The following is a 20,424-nucleotide window of genomic DNA, read 5'->3' as shown; positions in this document are numbered from 1 at the left end:
CTTCAGATGTGGCGCACAGACAATTCATTCTTATGTAAACCATACCCAGAAATGCAGGCCTCACCCACCCAACACCAGCCTCCAGTAACAACGCAGTAAGAACACCCCCCCCCCCCATATACAGGGCCAGAAGACCGCTCCTCTGTGGCGAACCGAGGGGGTCCCCTTTTCACCCCAGACGTCCCAATTTCATAAATGTAACAACTTTTTATCCCTCTTTGTTTCCCAGAAACTCATAAGAAAATTCTTGCTGCTTATGCTTATTATTCCTGCGCCTAAAACAGAAGAAAGACGTATCTCCCGAGACGGCTTTATAAGAATATGGGGCAGATTTATTAAGACTGCCATTTCATAGGCCATAGATTTAAGAGGCGCACGCCTTTTAATAAATTTGTCGTATCTTTCCTCTGGCTGTGCACCACCATTATAGCGTAAAACCGCAGCCATGCACCAACCATTCCTACCCCCCACCGGACATACACCTCACCGCTCCTCTTTGCTACTTTCTCCCGGTCCCCTCAGGTTTCCTCAGCATGCTGTGGCTCATACAACGTCCTGATGCTGCCCGTCTTGAGTACTTTGTATAAGCCACATCATGCTGAGGCAAGCTGAGGAGACCCAGAGGGGAAAAGTGTATAGGGGAGTGGTGAGGTGAGCTTACAGATTATTATTTTTTATGCCATTTTTTTTTTTTTTTATCGTCTCATGTTAGAGGGGGAAGGGTAGTCTGATGGAGGGGCAAGGTACGGGGATTGACACATAGCTCTACCTTGCTACACCCAACATAGCGAAATCTACACCAGAACTGTTGTAGATTTCCACTATAATATACCCGTTTTAAAAAAAACTGGTGTAAACCTTTTGATACCCCCCCCCCCAATCTGTGCTATTGATGTCTGCTCGACGGTAAATTACTCAGCAAATGGTCCAGTGCATCAAAGTGTATACCTAGGTTGAGTGGCTTGTGTACCAGACGTCTTGGTGCCGCATTTGAGTTAGGGTCCTATTATGCTGCCCGATATGGGCCGTGTAAACGAGACACGCCGAGACAGCACGTAGATCGGCGCTCGTTTGCTTCTTTCGCAAGGAGCAATGCTTGGTTATGTATGGGGATGAGCGATCATTACTCCAATCGCTCGTCCCCTTACATTTCCATCATGTGGGCCGCACATCTACCTGTTTACACAGGGAAATGTGCTGCCGACAATGATAATATTTAAAGTGTAGCTAAATGTTTAACAAACTTCTGACATGTCATAGTGACATGTCAGAAGTTTTGATTGGGGGGGTCTGAGCACTGAGACCCCCATAAATCACTAAAATGAAGCAGCTGACCCGCTCACGGGTGCGCTCTTCAATTCTGTTCAGCTTTTCAGGGTCATAGACTTTCTATTGAGTCCATCCTCCGATACATTGATTTCCGGAAAAGGCAGAACAGACACGAAGCGGCTGAGTGCTCACACGAGCGTTTCAGCTGCTTCGTTTTAGCGATTGTTGGGGGTCTCAGTGCTCAGACCCCCACCAATCAAAACTGACATGTCACTATGACATGTCAGAAGTTTGCTGAACGTTTAGCTACACTTTAATGCTGCTTGAATGATATGATCAGCCGATCATCGGCTGATCGTTGCCGTTTACACAGGGCAATAATCGGGAACGAGCATTTATATAAACATTCGTTTGCGTGATAATTGGCCAGTGTAAAGAAAAGACGCCCCTGGGAGATGGGAACTATTTATAAAGAAGGGATAGTTGTTAATAGGATATAGAGAAATCTAAGATCTTTAGCCCTCGCAATCTCCTCTATAGCTAAAGTGTTCTCTTCTTCGGATGTTCAGCGGTCTGGTGCGTTTACGTGTCTACATCAGTAGAGTGATAGGCCACCAGGCCGCTGCCTCGCAGAAGTGTCAATTGCAGGCGAGTGAGCGGAATCTGAAGTCTGCCCCTGTGTCCATCAGCTTCTCAGGCAGGTTACCGTCACTTAAATATTACTTTATTCCTGTTGCATTTGCTTTATGCAGATGTGTCATGTGTACTGTTGTTGCTCATAAAGGTACGTGTATAATTTACGTAATACCGCCAAGGTGAAATCATTTACACACGTTGGGGTGTCAGTCTTTTTGTTTTAGGATTTTCTCCCTATCGTCCCCTCTGCGATGGATAAATGAATTGGACATGCTGGGGGCAATTAATTAAGACTAGTGTCAGGGTCTTATATGCGATCAACGTCATCAGTGATGCGTCGCATACAACGTCCTGACGCTGCCCGCATGTTGTATATGGTTAAATGAGGAAAAGGGTTGGGGGCCTATGGTGGGGCACTGCTGATATTAAAGTTGATGAAAAAGGCAAGTGGAGAAGTTGTATTTAACAACATAGGTTTTATTAGGACAAATAAAGGCCATAGTTGCCCAACCCTTTTCCTCATTTAACCACTTGCCTTTGCGGTGAGGCGAGACTAAGTGCCATAATTACCCATTGAGCATGTGCAGTAGATTACGAATGATTCCTCATTCAAGCGCAGTAGCGTGATGAGGACGCCGAGGACCGGGTGTGCACTGGATTACCTTATTCTTGTGCGCGATGGGCTTTAAACTATTACGGCCCCTTTTGACATCTAAATAGGTACTTTATTCCCTGCGTTATAACACACATCATTTATTTTATACTCACCAGATAACACGGCATATGTATAACCAATAATATAAGTACTTTATAAATTTATTTGTGTTCGCACTTAACCTCTGAACTGTAATTGAGGTCGCTTACCTATGATGTCACTTACTACTACATATATGTGCACCTATCACTTGTATTAGCGTGCTTGAGAAAGGACAAGTGCTAGCCGAAACGTCGCATGTTGGATTAAACACCTTATTTATAACCATTTTCTGTATGGACTAAGTTCTCTCGCCAACTTTTCATGGTGTGAATCTAAGTGGGGGACTCCCTTTTATGACGTCCTTATTCCCTAATGGGACATATAGAAAGGGGCTATCCTGATGGGGAGTCAACCCCTTTAATAATTAAGGCTGGCCATACACATTAGATACCATTCGGCCGACAGCTATACCTAACGATCCCCCCATATATATGCATGTATTCTGAATGAAGAGAGGTGAGTAAGCCTAGCCAAACACATAACGTGTATGTCAGCCGAACCCACAGATTTCTGCAGGACCACCCGACCATCTAATGTGTATGGTGGCGTCTCGACTGTCCCCTGACAGCAGATGTCAAGGGAGAGAATGGTCAGGCATGTTGAATTTCAACATGCCCACTCCTTTTGTTTGCAAATAGATAAGCCGCTGCCAGAGGAGTCTGGAAGTGGGTTTCTCACTTCTCCCTGTTGAAAAAACGTGCTCGCTTGGCCACCCGAGCGTGCATGTTTAGGGGGGAGTCAGGATAAATAGTTTTTAACCGAATGATTGTTTTCCTGACCGATATCTCAAGTGTATGGCCAGTTTTAACCCCTGCCCGACTCCTCTGGCGGTGGCTGATCTCGCCTGAGAACAAAGGATTGGGTATGTTGAAATCCAACTGCCCGATCCTTTTTTACCACGAGATCTGCCATGGGGGATTGTCGGGAGGCCCCATACACGGCAGGTTTGGTCGACATTAATCGAATGTGTATATGGTCAACTTAACTTACAAGTTTTATGATGATGTTATCAGATATTGCGCCCCCCCATGCTTTTATATACTCCACGCTCGTCTGTCCTTTGTCCCAGCCCTGATTGTCCCATTAAATTAAATATTACATTCTGATATCCCCAGCCTGCAAACATCTACGATTTCCTCAGTAAACTAGCAGGAATTTCCCCTTTTTCATGCATCTGGTGGATTGCTTAATATCGCTTGGTCCCTCCTCTCCGCAAACACCTGTTGTGAAATAGAACTGTTTATTTTATCATTTACAGGAATTCACTTGTCCTCAACCCCTGCTATATACACAGGAGCTAATCCTTCTGCAAGGTTCAGATCACAGGAGGATAGGGGCGCAGAAAGACGAAGGTTCGTGCAAGAGCGAGAATCAGCACAAGATGATACCCCTAATTCTCCTCGGGCAAATAGCACGTAAGTAACGGGAGGGATCCTGGGAAATTTATTGGAGTTTACAGATCGAGCAGGTTTTATTGAAGCGAGTGATGCATTATAGCTAAGGCAGAGTTTCCATAGTTTGAAGAGCCGATCTTGATCGAATTGCTTGCAAGGTCACTAGTCAATTAATATTTGTCATTATTTAGCTGTTTATTTGTGAACATTTGCAAATTGGGGAAGTGAATTTTCTTTAATCTGGCATTTGATAATTTACAAAATGTACAAATTTATAATTTACAAAATCTGATAATCCGGTGCTTGTTATTGCGAGCATTTATTTGCACTTCTAGGGGTAGAGAATGAAAAGGAGAGTTTAATAAAGTTTTCAATACCCGTTAGATAATCCAGAATATTTGATAATCTAGGGCGAGGGATTGGAAAATTGACAAACATTTGCTTTATCGGTCTCCGTTGCCTTATATAATAAAAATACAGTTTTGTAAAAGGGAATTTGTATTCCGGTCCCATTGATGCCGGATTGAAGGATTTTTACTGTACTCATGTGAATACACCCTACTGAAGATATTTCTTGGGGAGGGAGATGTGATTCTAATGATAAAATAGGAAAAATGCTTTTTACATCTCTTTTTAGATTTGGGATGGAACGCTTTAGGCTAGAGCCTCACATCAACCTTTGCTCGTGTGACAGATGGGACTGAGTCGCACAAGACTTTTTTTTTTTTTTAACAATATGGAAACATTACAGAAATTAGAAATGGGATGTTGCTTCATGGCCGCCACATTTGTTCTCCTCTTTATTATATTTAGGACACCCAACTCTACTCTTGATTTTACCAATATGGTCAAAGTGGACATATCCGGAAGAATAAGCAAAGTTTTCCCCCTGTCCTCTTTAAAATATACTCTCCTCTACCCTTTCCTGAAGTCCTCCACAGTGGTGGATTAATTAGACCATAGGTCCTGGGCTGTTCCCCAAACTTGGGCTCCTCTTTTCCATTGCCACCCGGCCACACCGTTTCTATAGTCAACACCGCCTTTTTGTTCTACCATTAACAACTAGGTGTTACTATTCCCCTCGTCATAGGGCTGTGTCCCCGACAGTTTCCAATCATCGCTGATAGTATCACACTGTGTAGGAATACATCCTATTGACAATGGGAATCGTTACACCCAGTTGTCTATTTGTCCTGTGCTGCACAAGACTTTTTGTAGAATACATGGATTTACTATAACAGAAATGCCATGAGAGGTGACATGCGATGCTCTACAAATCTGGTGGCTCACAGATGACATCTTCTCTGATTGTAGACATTCTCTTTCCTTTTTTTAAGCATTCCAGCTCAGACCACCATTACGACTTCTCCTGATGACTGCAGCATAGTTGGCAACAGTTTAAATTTTTTTCCAGGGACACTTAGGGTATGTTCACATGGAGTTTCTTGACACGTTTTTGATGCGAAACCGCATTTGTTTCAATAGGAGGCGGAGGCGTTTTTTTTCCCAGCGAGCGGTAAAAAGAAGAGACATGCCCTATCTTCGGGCATTTACGTCTCTGACCTCTCATTGACATCAATGGGAGGCAGAGAAAGCGTTTTTCGTGGTGTTTTTTGCCTGCGGCGCTCTATGTTCGCGGGTGAAAAACGCGGCAAACGGCATGCAGGCAGATCAAAATCTGCCTCAAAATTCCAAATGGAATGGGGGAGTGGCGTATCTGGTAGGTGAGGACACAGATACAATTGAATGTAGCAGTTGCCGGGACAAGACCCGGGACACTAATTTACAGTCTCTGAAAATTCGGGACTGTTGACAAGTATGCTGCAGAGTTTCTTCCCAAGACATCTTTGGCACCCCTACATTAATTCTTTAATTCAGAACCCAGACCAAATCCATTTAACTGTTACAGACCCCAGACCAGACCCAAATATGATAGTCCACCTCTGGTACTCCAGGAAGTTGCCTGTGGCCATGCCCGGGTGTGAAGAAGACTGCACAAACAGGGAGAGTTAAATATCCGCATGTCTCGTCTGGAGTCTGTATTACTTTAGGGGTCTTGTCTCGGGTCTGTATTTATTCGATCTGGTCTGTATTTAATTAGGGGTCTTGTGTGGTGTCTGTATTTATTTATTTATGGGGTCTGGTCTAGAGTCAGTATTTTTTAGGGGGTCTGTGTTTTGTATTTATTGGGTCTAATCTGAGGTCTGAATTAGTTTAGGGGGTCTGTATTTATTTAGGGGTCTGGTCTGGAGTTTCTAGTTAATTGTTTTTTTTGGTCTGGTAGTCTGCATTCGTTTTGGAGTGGGATGAAGAGGGGTCATGTACACTATTTGTGATTCAAGTGCCGGAGGTTTGTCCTAAATGAGTGCCACCTCATGCCACCCTTTTGAAGATCTGCCTGGTGTCCCCTCTTAAGAGTTAACTAGTGTGATTTAAAGGAGTTATCCTCTTTGAAAAATCTGGGGGGGGGGGGACCCTGCAACAAGGTTTCGATTCCCCTGCAGCGCCACCACAGGACAAATTAAGCATTAAACAGCAGTGTTGTGCTCCCCATCTATTATCTGTAATGACGGGGTAGGGAGACAGACAGGTGAGCCCTAATCTACCCGCCACTCAGTCCCTGCCTACTTGCAACGACCCATCCTAGGCGACGGGGTACAACTGGGCGAAGGTCCCTACGCTCAGTAAGTGCATGACAGACAAGGGTACACAGAAGCAAGGGAAATGGGGCAGTTGCCCACGGAGAGACAGTGAGCAACGAGAGTAGTGAATGAGCCGAGTCAAACCAGGAGTGTACTAGGTACAAAACGCAGAGCAGAAGAGTGGTCAGTAAAGCCAAGTTCAATAACCAGCAGAGGATCAGTAGTTCAAGCAGCAGCAGAGCCAGGAAACAAGCAGAGCAGAATCACAGGCAAAGGAGGAACAGGAAAGGCAGGTATAAATAAACAGTGGGCGGGAGCGAGCTCCGTCTGGCCAGGCTGTGATAGGCTTTCCCACTCCTAAGCCTGCCATCCTGAGTGGAGGAAGATGGAGTCAGTCTCACAGACATAGGAGCAGGTGCAGACTGATTACCCACGGGCGTCGACACAGAAGCTGTTTCTGGCAGGTCCTTTACATTATCTCAGTATTTCCTAATAAGATAAAAGGGCTTTTTAAACCAGACAATTACTTTAACAAAACTGGTGCAAAGGAGAAGTAAAATAGTTGCCCATAGCAACCAATCGGATTCCAGCTCTCATTTTTCCAAGGCCATTTAGTAAATAAAACCAGGAATCTGACTGGTTGTTGTAGACACCGGCTTCAGAACTGGACTTGTTGTCTATAGAAACCAATTAGAGATCAGCTTTGATTTTGAAATGGGGATTCTAAACCAGATAACCCCTTTAATGCTAAATGTATACATGAGATTTACTTCTATTATGTGACCATTATATTTTCAATCATTTGTGCTTCTGACTTGCCCACAAGAAACAAAGCTTGATCTGTTCTCATAGACTTTTATTTAAAATTCTTCTGTCGCCATTGACCAGTTTTTGTATTCTATTTTACTAGTTACCATTTTATGTAATCTTTATAAAAAGTTAAATAAATTTGTAAATGCATTGTATTACTTGTCCTATACTGATCCTAAATTACAGCCTATATTATACTTCAGAGCTGCAATCACTATTCTGCTGGTGGAGCCACTGTTTGCATACATTACATTACTTATCTTGTACTGATCCTGAGTTACATCCTGTATTATACTCCAGAGCTCCACTCACTATTCTGCTGGTGGAGTCACTCTGTACATACATTACATTACTGATCCTGAGTTACAGCCTGTATTATACTCCAGAGCTCCACTCACTATTCTGCTGGTGGAGTCACTATGTACATACATTACATTACTTATCCTGTACTCATCCTGAGTTACATCCTGTATTATACTCCAGAGCTGCACTCACTATTCTGCTGGTGGAGTCACTGTGTACATACATTACATTACTTATCCTGTACTCATCCTGAGTTGCATCCTGTATTATACTCCAGAGCTCCACTCACTATTCTGCTTGTGGAGTCAGTGTGTACATACATTACATTACTTATCCTGTACTCATCCTGAGTTGCAGTCTGTATTAAAATGCATTTACAATTCTGCTATTTGTGGCTATTGGAAACTGTCAACAAATTTGTTGTCATGCGCACCCCTATCAGCTTAGCTGAGCGCTTATAATGTAACATGAGATCACTTCTCAGAATGCAAGCAAATTCTAAGCCGACATTGAGCCAGCAAGGAATGCTTGGAGATTTCAGCTCTGAAGCCTTCAGAACTGTGAATAAAGGTCTGGACTACAATACACCCTTTAACTTGGGATCAGGGCAAGATGAGTAATGCATTATCTTGTCTCAGACCGCTGTCTGGTGAATTGATTGTGGGCGTTATCACGCATATTGAGAAAAAAATGTCTGTCTCACAATTATAGGAATGTCTGCCAATACCAACCAAATGCTTCTGCTGTTCTTGCAAGTTTTGTCATTTCTTTAACACCATCCCTCTTTGTTTTTAGTGTCCATTGCTGCCCCTACCCCTGAATGTGATCTTAATAAAATAGCCATTGCTGGTGGTGAACATATTCTGACCGATGGGGCAAATGTTGGCAGTAAGGTGGCGTACACCTGCCCTAAAGGAATGTACCCACACCCATCCTTTTCACGAGAGTGCCTCCCCAAAGGTCAATGGACGAATCAGAAAGAGAAGGCCGAATGCAGAGGTAACTGACAATGCATCTGCTTACTGAGGACTGGAAAGATTTATAGGCAATAAACATGGGCATAGCTATAGGGGGTGCAGAGCTAGCGGTCACGCCCGGACCCTGGCACTTGGTAGGTGAGGGGCCTTGTTACAGATTTTTCATTGGTGCAGTAAAGAATATGATGTATATGACTAATACAACTGTTCTTATGTGCCACTTTTTTCTTGTTACCCCCATAGCCCTGCAGTGCCCCAGACCAGTCATGTTTGAAAGCGGAGAGTTCTATCCCCGGAAAGCAAAATATTTTGTGGGAGACGTCCTGAACTTCGAGTGCTGGGGAGGATTTAAAATGATTGGACCCGAAAACAGCACCTGTCTGGAAAATGGAAAATGGAGTGGAGAAAATACGAAATGTGATGATCTAGGTACAAATATGAGATATGTGACATATACAATGAATGCTGGACCTGCTCTGCTTACATTACAAGCAAATAAAACATATGAGTGTGGAAATTCGACATTCCCTCGCCCAGACAGTGGCTGGAGCCCACCGGCAGAAGTAGGGTGGGGGTCAGCGGGCCTCGTTCTAGAGATCGGACCCGCATCTATCTATCTGTGGATTTGCCATAAATATCTGAGATGGGAAAACCTCTTTAAATAATAAAACTCTGGCAACCTGCAGCCACCACTAGGGGGAGCTAACTGTGTATGGATTTACACAGTATTTACCTCAATGATAGCTGTAAAAATCTGTATGCTACTGGTGGGTGCCGGCACATAGTATTAGCAAACACTAATACTATGGGTAAAAAGTTCAGTGCTAATGGGTCTATATGGGTTTTCGGCCTCTGAATGTAATTTTCACGATCTAGGGTTATGTGGACCCACTAGGATGCTCCGCCGTAGTGGAGAGGCAGCTGGCCAAGTCAGTCTATGCAAAGTCTTATACAAACAGTTTGTAGCAGAAGGGTATCTGAGATAGTCCAGACAATGGCAGAGGCTCTGGCACGGATGCGGCTAGATGTGGCAGGTTGCGCCAGACGTAGCGAATGATACCAGGAGCGGTAGATGACACCAGATGTGGCGTATAACAGCAGGTGTGGCAGGTTGCACCAGACGTGGCGGATGATACCAGACATGGCGTATAACCGCAGGCGGCACAACACAACCCCAACACTAGACAGGCTCAGGAACAAAACACCGCACGAGATACAGGATACAGGTAGCAGTGCACGGGAACAGGATAACACTAAGGGACCATTTGCAATATGAACATGGGAAGACTACAACAATGCTCAGGACAGGAGTGAAAGGGCAGAGCCCTTTTTATAGTCCATCGAGATATGGGCTAATTAACAATATTTTAAATCTGCGCGCGCTGGTGCTTTAATGCCAGGCACGAGCGCAGGCACACTACGGGATACTGCAGATTGGAGTGGAAGTGAGTGCTGGCCTCTCCTAGGAAGGAGAGGCCGGCCAGCACTCACAAGTCCATGGCCGTGGCCGTCAAGGGTTGAGCACGAACGACGGTCCGCGGCCGTGGACGTTATAGTAAGCAACAAGAAACAAATACTTATGGATCAGTTTATTAGATGCATATAATGCTATTGATTTATGGGGTATGTTATCTTTTGTGCTCATGCTTCGGAGGGTAGAACTTTGTTGATAATTGTAATCCTAATATTATACTCTGACACAATTCTTCTCTCTTCTTTTCTCCATGATGCCATTTCTATTCCCCTTTATTACCCCCCTTGCTTTGCCTGCACAGAGGGCGACTGTCCAAATCCAGGAATTCCTATTGGGGGTAGAAAAGTCGGTACTTCCTATAATATTGAAAACAAAGTGACGTATGACTGCGAGAAAGGCCTGGCGATGTTCGGCTCTAAGGAGAGAGTATGTCTGGAGGACAAGCGTTGGTCCGGAACAGAACCGTCCTGCAGATGTAAGATCATTCAGATTGGAGGAATCAGATCACTGTTGTGTAGACTTCCATTGTTCCCCTTTTTTTCCCCCCTTAATCCATCTGTCCTATCCCACAGCTGCCCTGTTAGAATTTTAAGGTAATGTGATATAGTTGCTTGGGATTAGGTTTATGTTTAATCCTGAAATACTTATGTATAGCACCATTATGGAGGTCCCAAAGCCAGTTTTTTTTTATCTCTATGTGCAAACAGTTTTAATGCAGATCTCCGTAGTTACAGACTACAAACAATGCCTTTGTAGTCTGATCCTGCAATTATGTGTTACTCTATTCTAACTCCAGTAGGGGGCAGAAGGAGTGGGGTAAAACATGACTGCAGGGCCAGACTACACAGGGTTTGTTTGTAGTCTATATCTATTTAGACACATAGGTCTGCAATGGAGCTGTATACACAAAAATGTAGGACTTGTAAAGTGTCTAAAATTTTTGTTTTTCATTCTTCGGAGCAATAAAAATTGGTTGTAAAAGTATACGCACCCTTTAAAGACTTTCAATGTAGAAAATGTAATCGGAGACAGATGCAGTGGAAAGAGTTTGCCTACAAAATGTGCGCAGGGGTAAAGTAAACTATGTATAGCTTACAGTCTCCTCTATGCGTAACATTTTTGAGGTTTATTTCCATTTTAACAGGTTGTATGACAGTAGAAAAAGAGGATCTGCTTTTTTCCCCCACAGAAACAGCGCCACTCTTGTTCAAAGGTTGTGCCTGGTATTGCAGCTCTGCAGCACTTACTTGAAGGAGTTTAGCTGCTATACCAGACACAACCCATAGACAAAAATGGCGCTGTTTCAGGGTAAAATAAGACTACACAGACTGACAATGTCCAATCAGTGCTGACAGAGTGAGACTGTGTAGGGACACGCCCCTTTGACAATAGGAATTGTTACACCCAATTTCTAGGAGGAATAACAGAGGAAACGACACAATGCAGAGTTCTAAGTAATGATGTTCTCCAGAATTGTTACTTCATGTATTTACTAAAACAGGAGAGATCACCGCTGATAGTTGTAGGGTACTCATAGGTCTCTTTATTTTTTTTTTCCAGACCCGTATACGTATGATACCCCAAAGGAAGTGTCGGAGACTTTCTCTGCCTCTCTTTCCGAAACAATTGAATCCTCTGACCTGGATAAAGTAGAAGGTAGGCGTACAGTGCATGACATGAATGGAGAATACCTATGTTATACCGGGAGGAAGAACACAATAAAGCACGACAGCTCCACGGCGGACTCAAATTGACATTGCCACAAACATGGACTGTCAGGAAAGAGAATGCGAACAAACAAAATATTTCACAATCAAACAGATCAGCTCTAGGATTAGATACTGGAGTCAAATAAGCAGAACAAACAGGGCCGGGTTCAGGGTGCACTTCTATTTTCGAGTCAACTGTTGATGTTCGGTAAATGAGGTCATGAGAGAAGTAGATGAGGTGAGTGAGGATGCTGTCTGGAATACAGAACAAGGGCTGAGTGTGAAGGAACAAGTATATAACAGTAATATCTGCACAGGGCGCGCCATAACAAGTATATAACAGTGATATCTACACAGGGGGCGCCATAACAAGTATATAACAGTGATATCTACACAGGGGGCGCCATAACAAGTATATAACAGTGATATCTACACAGGGAGCGCCATAACAAGTATATAACAGTGATATCTACACAGGGGGCGCTATAACAAGTATATAACAGTGATATCAACACATGGGGCACCATAACAAGAATATAACAGTGATATCTACACAGGGGGCGCTATAACAAGTATGTAACAGTAATATCTACACAGGGGGCGCCATAACAAGAATATAACAGTGATATCTACACAGGGGGCGCCATAACAAGTATGAAACAGTAATATCTACACAGGGGGCGCCATAACAAGAATATAACAGTGATATCTACACAGGGGGCGCCATAACAAGTATATAACAGTGATATCTACACAGGGCGCGCCATAACAAGTATATAACAGTGATATCTACACAGGGGGCGCCATAACAAGTATATAACAGTGATATCAACACAGGGGGCACCATAATAAGTATGTAACAGTAATATCTACACAGGAGGCACCATAATAAGTATGTAACAGTAATATCTACACAGGGGGCGCCATAACAAGAATATAACAGTAATATCTACACAGGGGGCGCCATAACAAGAATATTATAACAGTGATATCTACACAGGGGGCACCATAACAAGTATATAACAGTAATATCTGCACAGGGCGTGCCATAACAAGTATATAACAGTAATATCTACACACAGGGGGCGCCATAACAAGTATATAACAGTAATATCTACACACAGCGGGCGCCATAACAAGTATGTAACAGTAATATCTACACACAGGGGGCGCCATAACAAGTATCAGCAATAACTACACACAGGGGGCGCCATAATAAGTATGTAACTGTAATATCTACACACAGGGGGCGCCATAACAAGTATATAACAGTAATATCTACACAGGAGGCCCCATAACAAGTATCAACAATATCTACACACAGTGGGCGCCATAACAAGTATCAGCAATATCTACACAGGGGGCGCCATAACAAGTATCAACAATATCTACACACAGGGGGCGCCATAATAAGTATGTAACAGTAATATCTACACACAGGGGGCGCCATAACAAGTATGTAACAGTAATATCTACACACAGGGGGCGCCATAACAAGTATGTAACAATAATATCTACACACAGGGGGCGCCATAACAAGTATGTAACAGTAATATCTACACACAGGGGGCGCCATAACAAGTATGTAACAGTAATATCTACACACAGGGGGCGCCATAACAAGTATCAGCAATATCTACACACAGGGGGCGCCATAACAAGTATGTAACAGTAATATCTGCACACAGGGGGCGCCATAACAAGTATATAACAGTAATATCTACACACAGGGGGCGCCATAACAAGTATGTAACAGTAATATCTACAAACAAGGTGTTCCTATAGTTTACAATTACTAGTTTTGAGTGGCACACCAGTCAGGTATTTCCCGGAAGGCTGCTATGGTGGTTCTCTATGGTAGGAATCTTTTTCTTATTAAATTAGGGCCCGTGTATTGTTCTGGCATAGGGGCCCTCATCTGCCGATCACATTAGGTCCATAAACAGATACTCATACTTTTGGTGAATTTTCTCTCATTCTTCCCACAGTCCAGGCTGATCGTAGAATAAAAGTGGAAACAGCAGGTCTCATGAACATCTTCATTGTCCTCGATGCCTCTCAAAGTTTAGGAGAAGAAAACTTTCAAATTGCCAAGGATGCCAGTGTAGTGTTCATAGATAAGGTATGGATAATCTATACAAACAAGTTATAGTCTCTACACTCTATGCTGCAGGGCCAGCCTCATGTTAGATGGTGCCCTGTGCGGTACTTTCTGTTGGACCACCCCATATGGTGTACTGCTATACAGTGTACGAATAACTATACCATCCATTGCCTATCAGCGTCATACAGGATGGTGCTCAGATACCAGTGCCATACATTATAACATATAACAATTTCATACAGTTGTCTAAATAGTCCCGCCATCGACTCCATACAAAAATGACCTGTAGCAGTGCCACACAATGCAAGTAAATACCACAATACAGTTCTCAAATACTACCAACATAGAGTAACCAAGTAACGTCACCATACATAAAGTAATCCAATAACAATGCTATATAATGTCTTAAAGCGGATCGGTCAGAAGTGACAGATGCTGATTTCAGCGTGTTTAATGTTAAGTAGTATTTAGAACCTATATTTGCGACGCGCGACCAGTGCGGTTTCAAGTCAGGGGCGTAGCTAAAGGTTCATGGACCCTGGTGCAAGAATTCAGCTTGGGCCTCCCCAACACCACAGACCCAAGACCCCTGTGCGCACCTATGCCCAGCCGCCTTGACCAACCACTCCCATGGATCCCGCCACAATATAATGCCCCCCATAACGCCTTCCACAGTATAATGCCCCCATAACCGTCCTCCACAGAGTAAAATGCCCCCCCATAGCTGCCCGCACAGTATAATGTCCCCCATAGCTGCCCCCACATTGTAATGCCCCCCCATAGCTGTCCCCACATTATAATGCCCTTACACAGTATAATGCTCCCCATAGATGCCCCCACACAGTATAATGCTCCCCATAGCTTCCCTCAAACAGCATAATGCCCCCATAAGCCCCCACAGTATAATGCCCCCCATAGCTGTCCCCACAGTAAAATGCCACCCATAGCTGCCCCATACCAGTATAATGCTCCTATAGCTGCCACCATATCAGTCCCCCTCCCATACCCGGTATAATGCCCCATATGTGCCTAATGTGCCGCTCATGGCTCCCGGCACAGTGAATGCAGGAGCAAGGAGCCGTCAGTTCCTTGCTCCAGCATTGAATTCAACTGTATCTGCGTCCTGAATACGCAGATACAGTTGGAACCAGGACTAACGTGGTCATTTCTGTGTGGCAACGGGGCTCATGTGGGCCCCCCAGGCTTAGGGGCCCAGTCGCAACTGCGACCGTTGCGACCCCTATAGCTACGCCACTGGTTCAAGTATATTCATATATTCAGGCTGCCACAAAACATAAAAGAATATACACATACTTGGTATCATCACGACCGTAACAAGCTGCACAGCAAATTTATAGCATCACTGATGATAATCGGTGCAATATGTTAAAAAATGAAAACATAAACTACGGCTTTTTTCTGCATTTTTTTTCCAAAATGAAAAGAATTTAAATGATAATCTAAATGTACCAAAAAAATGGCTCCTACGTAAATTACAACTTATCCTGCAAAACACAAAGTGTCATACAGCCATGTCCAACAAGAAATAAAAAAAGTGTCGGGATGCAAAGAGGAAAAATGTAAGAAATTATTCTGGCCATCGAGGCCAAAATTGTCTCGTTCCTTAAGGGGTTGGAGGATCTTGCTACTTAGGTAAAATAGTGCCCCAGAGTCTAGAAGCGGGGGGAAAGGGGGAGGGTGCAACTTAATTAGAAGGGGCGGAGGAGAACTGTATAAGGGCACATCCTGATATATCGTCCAGCAGCTGCACTGCAAACCTTACAACTATTGCAGAGAATCTGTACTGGGCAGTGGTGGACATACCATTGGTGCACCCTGTGCATCTGCATAGGGGCCTAGTAGGTAAGGGGCCCACTGCACCTTTATAGGCAGATGTAAAGGGTGTGCTCTGTGCTGAGGTATTCAAGAGCAAGTGGTCCATATACTGTTCTTGCACGGGGGCACTTTGCTGTCTGTGTCCACTCCTGGGTATATATATTAAAAAATTGCCTCCTATCCTGCTTTCCACTCCAGTTTCATAGGACATCTTTAAAGTCCCTAAACCAGCATTACAATTAATTGAAGAAGACGTGACTTCATGAAAATTTCATTTATGTTGTACCACATACATCGGGGGCATTTATTAAAAAATGGAAGTATTGCCTATTGCAACTCATGAAGTCATTGCCTTAATTTTCCAAACACAATGCTAGTCAGCACATCCTAACAAAAGACATAAATGTGCAGATGCGCGTACGTTGTGCGATTGCAAACAATACAAAAACACTATTGCAACATCAACCTGCGAGCGCCAAAACCACTGAATACTCTGTATAGATTCTAAATGTCATTGCTACTATGTTCACTATACTTACAAATGTATATTTTAATATACATTTTAATCAAATTGTGTAGGTTCACTTGCCACGATGAGGCAACCTCTTTTATAGGCTGACACCTTTTGAAATGTTTTTTAATTTTTTATAATAAGTGTGATTGGTGCAATTTTCATAATACTTTTTATTAAAAATAATTGTTACTTTTTGAGATACAGCTGCTTTGTATCCTGTATACAGAGCAGCTGTATCTTGTCCTGAAACTTGTATGTCAGGTCCGCGGGACTGAAGGGTTCAGTGACAGCGGGTCCTGCATGTCTCTGACTCTCAGGATCAAGCTGTTACCGATCACATCTAGGTTCATAACTTAGACACACAGGACCCGCCGTCACTGAACCCTTCAGTCCCGCGGGCCTTAACGGATTCAGATCTCTGCACACGATACAGCTGCTCTGTATACAGAATACAAAGCAGCTGTATCTTAAAAAGTAAAAATAATTTTTAATAAAAAGTATGAAAGTTGGACCAATCACGCTGATACACATTTTTATTAAAAACAAAAAAACTGTTTCAAAGGTGGACATAGCCTTTAAGTAGGTCAAACAAGGAGTACACGACCAAAAAATGGAGGCATTTTCGGCTGTAATCTGATTAGACCTTATGGGTAATATTACTGTTTTCCTTTGCATTAGTTTTTGTAACTGGAATATGACCTGTTGTCTGGATACTATATGCATATAATTATTTTTACAGATGTCCAGCTTTGATTTTGTCCCTCGGTATGCCGTCATCTCGTATGCTTCGTTTTCAAAACCTATTGTGCTGCTTTCGGATGATGACAGTATAAATGCTGCAGTGGTCATTGAGAAAATTGAAGCTTTTAAATATTCTGGTAATGTAGTTCGTGTCTTGTTTCTTTCCTATTTCCTTTTGTAGTGATTTAGGGTTACACAACCGATCAAAGAACATCAGCCAACCACTAATAGACAATAAGGGTGCCCATACACATTAGATGAAAGTTGGACGAATCCTGTGGATTTTGACAGGATTGGCAAACTATCTACATCATATGGGGTGTCCCGACCCTTCCCCGACATCTGCTCCAACATGGATTTCCACATGGCCGATCTTTGGTCCCGCAGGAGACCATCCACTGCCAAAGGTGTCTGGCAATGAGTTATTCTCTTCTCCCCATTGAAATTATAGCCGATCAATACAGGCGTTAGGAGGAATAGCTGTCAGCCGACGGATATTATTGTATGGGCAGCTTAAGTCCTTTCAGTTAATTGCACCTCTGGTGTTATTGACAGGCCTTCACCCATTGTACCCCTGAAACCTTTAGCTCTGCTACTACCTCAATATGAAACTGCTTGAAGACAATCTGTATTTCTTCTCATTTTCCTCACCGTCGTTCTATTTGTCTTTCAGAACATGAAGATAAACAGGGAACTAATACACGGGGTGCTCTGAATGAAGTTCACGAAATGTTGTCTCTCCAGAATGTGAGAGATCCAGAAAAGTTGCAGGAAACAAAAAATGTTATCCTGCTGATGACAGATGGCAAGTATCAGGTCACAGGGGGTCCTTAGGCATCGCCTCCCCCTTCTCCTTGTAACACACAGCCAGTCCCTTATCTTCCTTCTTACAAACTCTTCAAGTGCTCCATCCTCTGCCTCAAAATTTCTGGCAGTACATCAACTTACTCTTAAAAATCTCAGCCCGTGCTCCATCCATTTCTTCAAATTCTCAGCCAGAGTCAGACTGGCCTACTATAGTACCAGAGGACACTCTGGTGGGCCCAGGCTCTGACAAATTTCTCCTCAGAAACATGAATTCTTCGTGCAGTTGCAAACGACCGAGTGCCACTCTGGCCATTTTTCACGGCATCAGAGTGCCACCCGATAGTTTTCACAGACCCATGCACTTTAGCGGGTGAATCGGGTCCATGAAAACTGACCCGATTCTGCGATCCGAGGAAAGATAGAACATGTCCTATCTTTCCTCGGATCACTGACAGGACCCTTCCAAAGCACCACACTGTCGTGTGCATGAGGCATTAGAGCCGCTATCTGTTTTGCAGAGGCTGATCAGGGCTGCGCAGTCTAAGGAATCTCCCTGTTCTACCCCCTTAACCCGCGCAAGGAGGTATGAAATTTATCAGTTGGATTTCCAGGTCGTGATCCCCAGAGTAGCAGCAGGTGCACCGAGGGAAGCTAAAAGCGTAGTCTGGAACAGAGCCAAGGGTCTTCACCATGATAGCAGTCAGGATACGAAAAGACACAGGATGAGAAAAGGACGTAGGATGAGCCAGGGGTCAGAACCAGGAGCAGAACTACAGGTACCAGGCGATAAATCCGAAGGGGCAAGATGGGAGCAGAATCTAGAAATATGGTCAGGGTCAGGATCAAAATCCGTATCAATGCAAACACAGGGATGTACCTCAATTATCGAGCGAGAGATACAGGCTGGGTTCTCTCTTTAAATAGGTCGCCAGACCTGACTTCATTGGCGGGCCTGGTTGCCAGTAATGCAGACAGCGGCTAGAAGCAGAAGGGGCACTGAGTGTGTCTTATGAGTGGTATTCCTACCACCTTAAGTGTAATCCTTTACCGACTGTGGGTGAAGGCCTTGTTACCCCTTTCTGCAAGTGTGACCAAAGAGCAGAGATTGCCAATCTCAGTGCCCTTCAGAGTTGTAACCGCCAATCTCAGTGCCCTTCAGAGTTGTAACCGCCAATCTCAGTGCCCTTCAGAGTTGTAACCGCCACGCTGTGTGCCAATCCTGTAACCGCTATGCTAAGCACCACTGGTTGTAACCATTACTCTTTGTGCCCCATCCGGATTAAAGTCCTGTTGCATTGAATGAACTGTACTGCGTCTGCCAGGTGGTGTCCCGTGTCAGGGACAAGGGACACACACTTAAAACTTTATCCCCATCTTCACGGCCAGTGTTTTATGTCATCACATACACAGTGATTTTCATCATGTCCTTTCTCACCCCTTAGGAATGCATAATATGGGTGGAGACCCTAGTGTGGAGATAAAGAGAATCCGAGAAATTCTGAACATCAGGAAGGACAACAAACGGGAAGATTATCTGGGTATGCTCCATTTACGTAAACATTGGTTCAATTCCAATTCTTATCAGATGACAACCAACTTTTAATGGAAGTTGCCACAGTATTTTAGTCTTTGACTGTTGTTTTTTTTAACTTTACCAGGTAAGGATAGGGGAATATTTCTCTCTAGCTTCCGAAAAAAGCCCATTTAGGAGATGTTTAAATACGTCATTTGGTGCAATGCTTCATTGCCACAAATTTTAGATTATGAGCTCCTTTAAGCCAATAACAAGGCTTTATCCAATGGATCATCAAGTTAGTAAGGGGGTTCACATATGGTTGGTGCATTTTGCCAACTTTGTCGTAGCCACTAAAAGAGCTCGTACCACCACCATACCCACAATCAGAGTGTAGAGAAGAGAGTGTAAGGGGTTCTCTACTTTGGACAAGTGATACTTGACAATCCCCCAATGGCAGATATTGAGGGAAAGAAGCATCAGGCATTTTGGATTTCAACGTGCCCGGTCCTTTGATCCCGAGGGAGGTATTTGTGTCTCCCTATTGAAAACACATGCACGCTCGGCCGAGGCGAGGATACATGTGTATGGGGTAGTTGGTAGGAGAAGCTGTTGGCCCAGCTGACTTTCCACCGACAGTTATGGGTGGCTTAACGAGTAACTAAACGTTCGACAAACTTCTGACATGTCATAGTGACATGTCAGAAGTTTTGATCAGTGGGGTTTGAGCGCTGAGACCCCCACCGATCGCTAAAACGAAGCTGCAGAAGCACTCGTGTGAGCGCTCAGCCGCTTCGTTTCTGTTCGGCCTTTTCCGGTAATCAATGAATCAGAGTACGGGCTTAATAGAAAGTCTATGAGCCTGTACTCTGCTACATCGGCTTTCCTGAAAAAGCCAAACAGAAACGAAGCGGCTGAGCGCTCATACGAGCGCTTCT

The 20,424-nt window shown here is 43.8% G+C and overlaps 1 protein-coding gene across 1 annotated transcript in view; it reads left to right on the top strand.

Moving 5' to 3' along the window:
- The first annotated feature begins 3,958 nt into the window (after positions 1 to 3,958).
- Positions 3,959 to 20,424, top strand: part of LOC142659878 (complement factor B-like) — a 31,844-nt gene continuing 15,378 nt past the window's right edge. Inside the window, exons 1-9 of the mRNA XM_075836421.1 lie at positions 3,959 to 4,077; positions 8,607 to 8,810; positions 9,032 to 9,217; positions 10,564 to 10,737; positions 11,823 to 11,918; positions 13,960 to 14,093; positions 17,165 to 17,303; positions 17,840 to 17,971; positions 19,416 to 19,511. Of these exons, the coding sequence (XP_075692536.1) occupies positions 4,044 to 4,077; positions 8,607 to 8,810; positions 9,032 to 9,217; positions 10,564 to 10,737; positions 11,823 to 11,918; positions 13,960 to 14,093; positions 17,165 to 17,303; positions 17,840 to 17,971; positions 19,416 to 19,511 (1,195 nt within the window). The 5' untranslated portion in view covers positions 3,959 to 4,043. The remainder of the gene's footprint in view (positions 4,078 to 8,606; positions 8,811 to 9,031; positions 9,218 to 10,563; positions 10,738 to 11,822; positions 11,919 to 13,959; positions 14,094 to 17,164; positions 17,304 to 17,839; positions 17,972 to 19,415; positions 19,512 to 20,424) is intronic.

This window comes from Rhinoderma darwinii, chromosome 8 (genome assembly GCF_050947455.1).
Source record: "Rhinoderma darwinii isolate aRhiDar2 chromosome 8, aRhiDar2.hap1, whole genome shotgun sequence".
NCBI lineage: Eukaryota > Metazoa > Chordata > Amphibia > Anura > Rhinodermatidae > Rhinoderma > Rhinoderma darwinii.
This window is presented reverse-complemented; position numbering and strand designations above follow the sequence as displayed.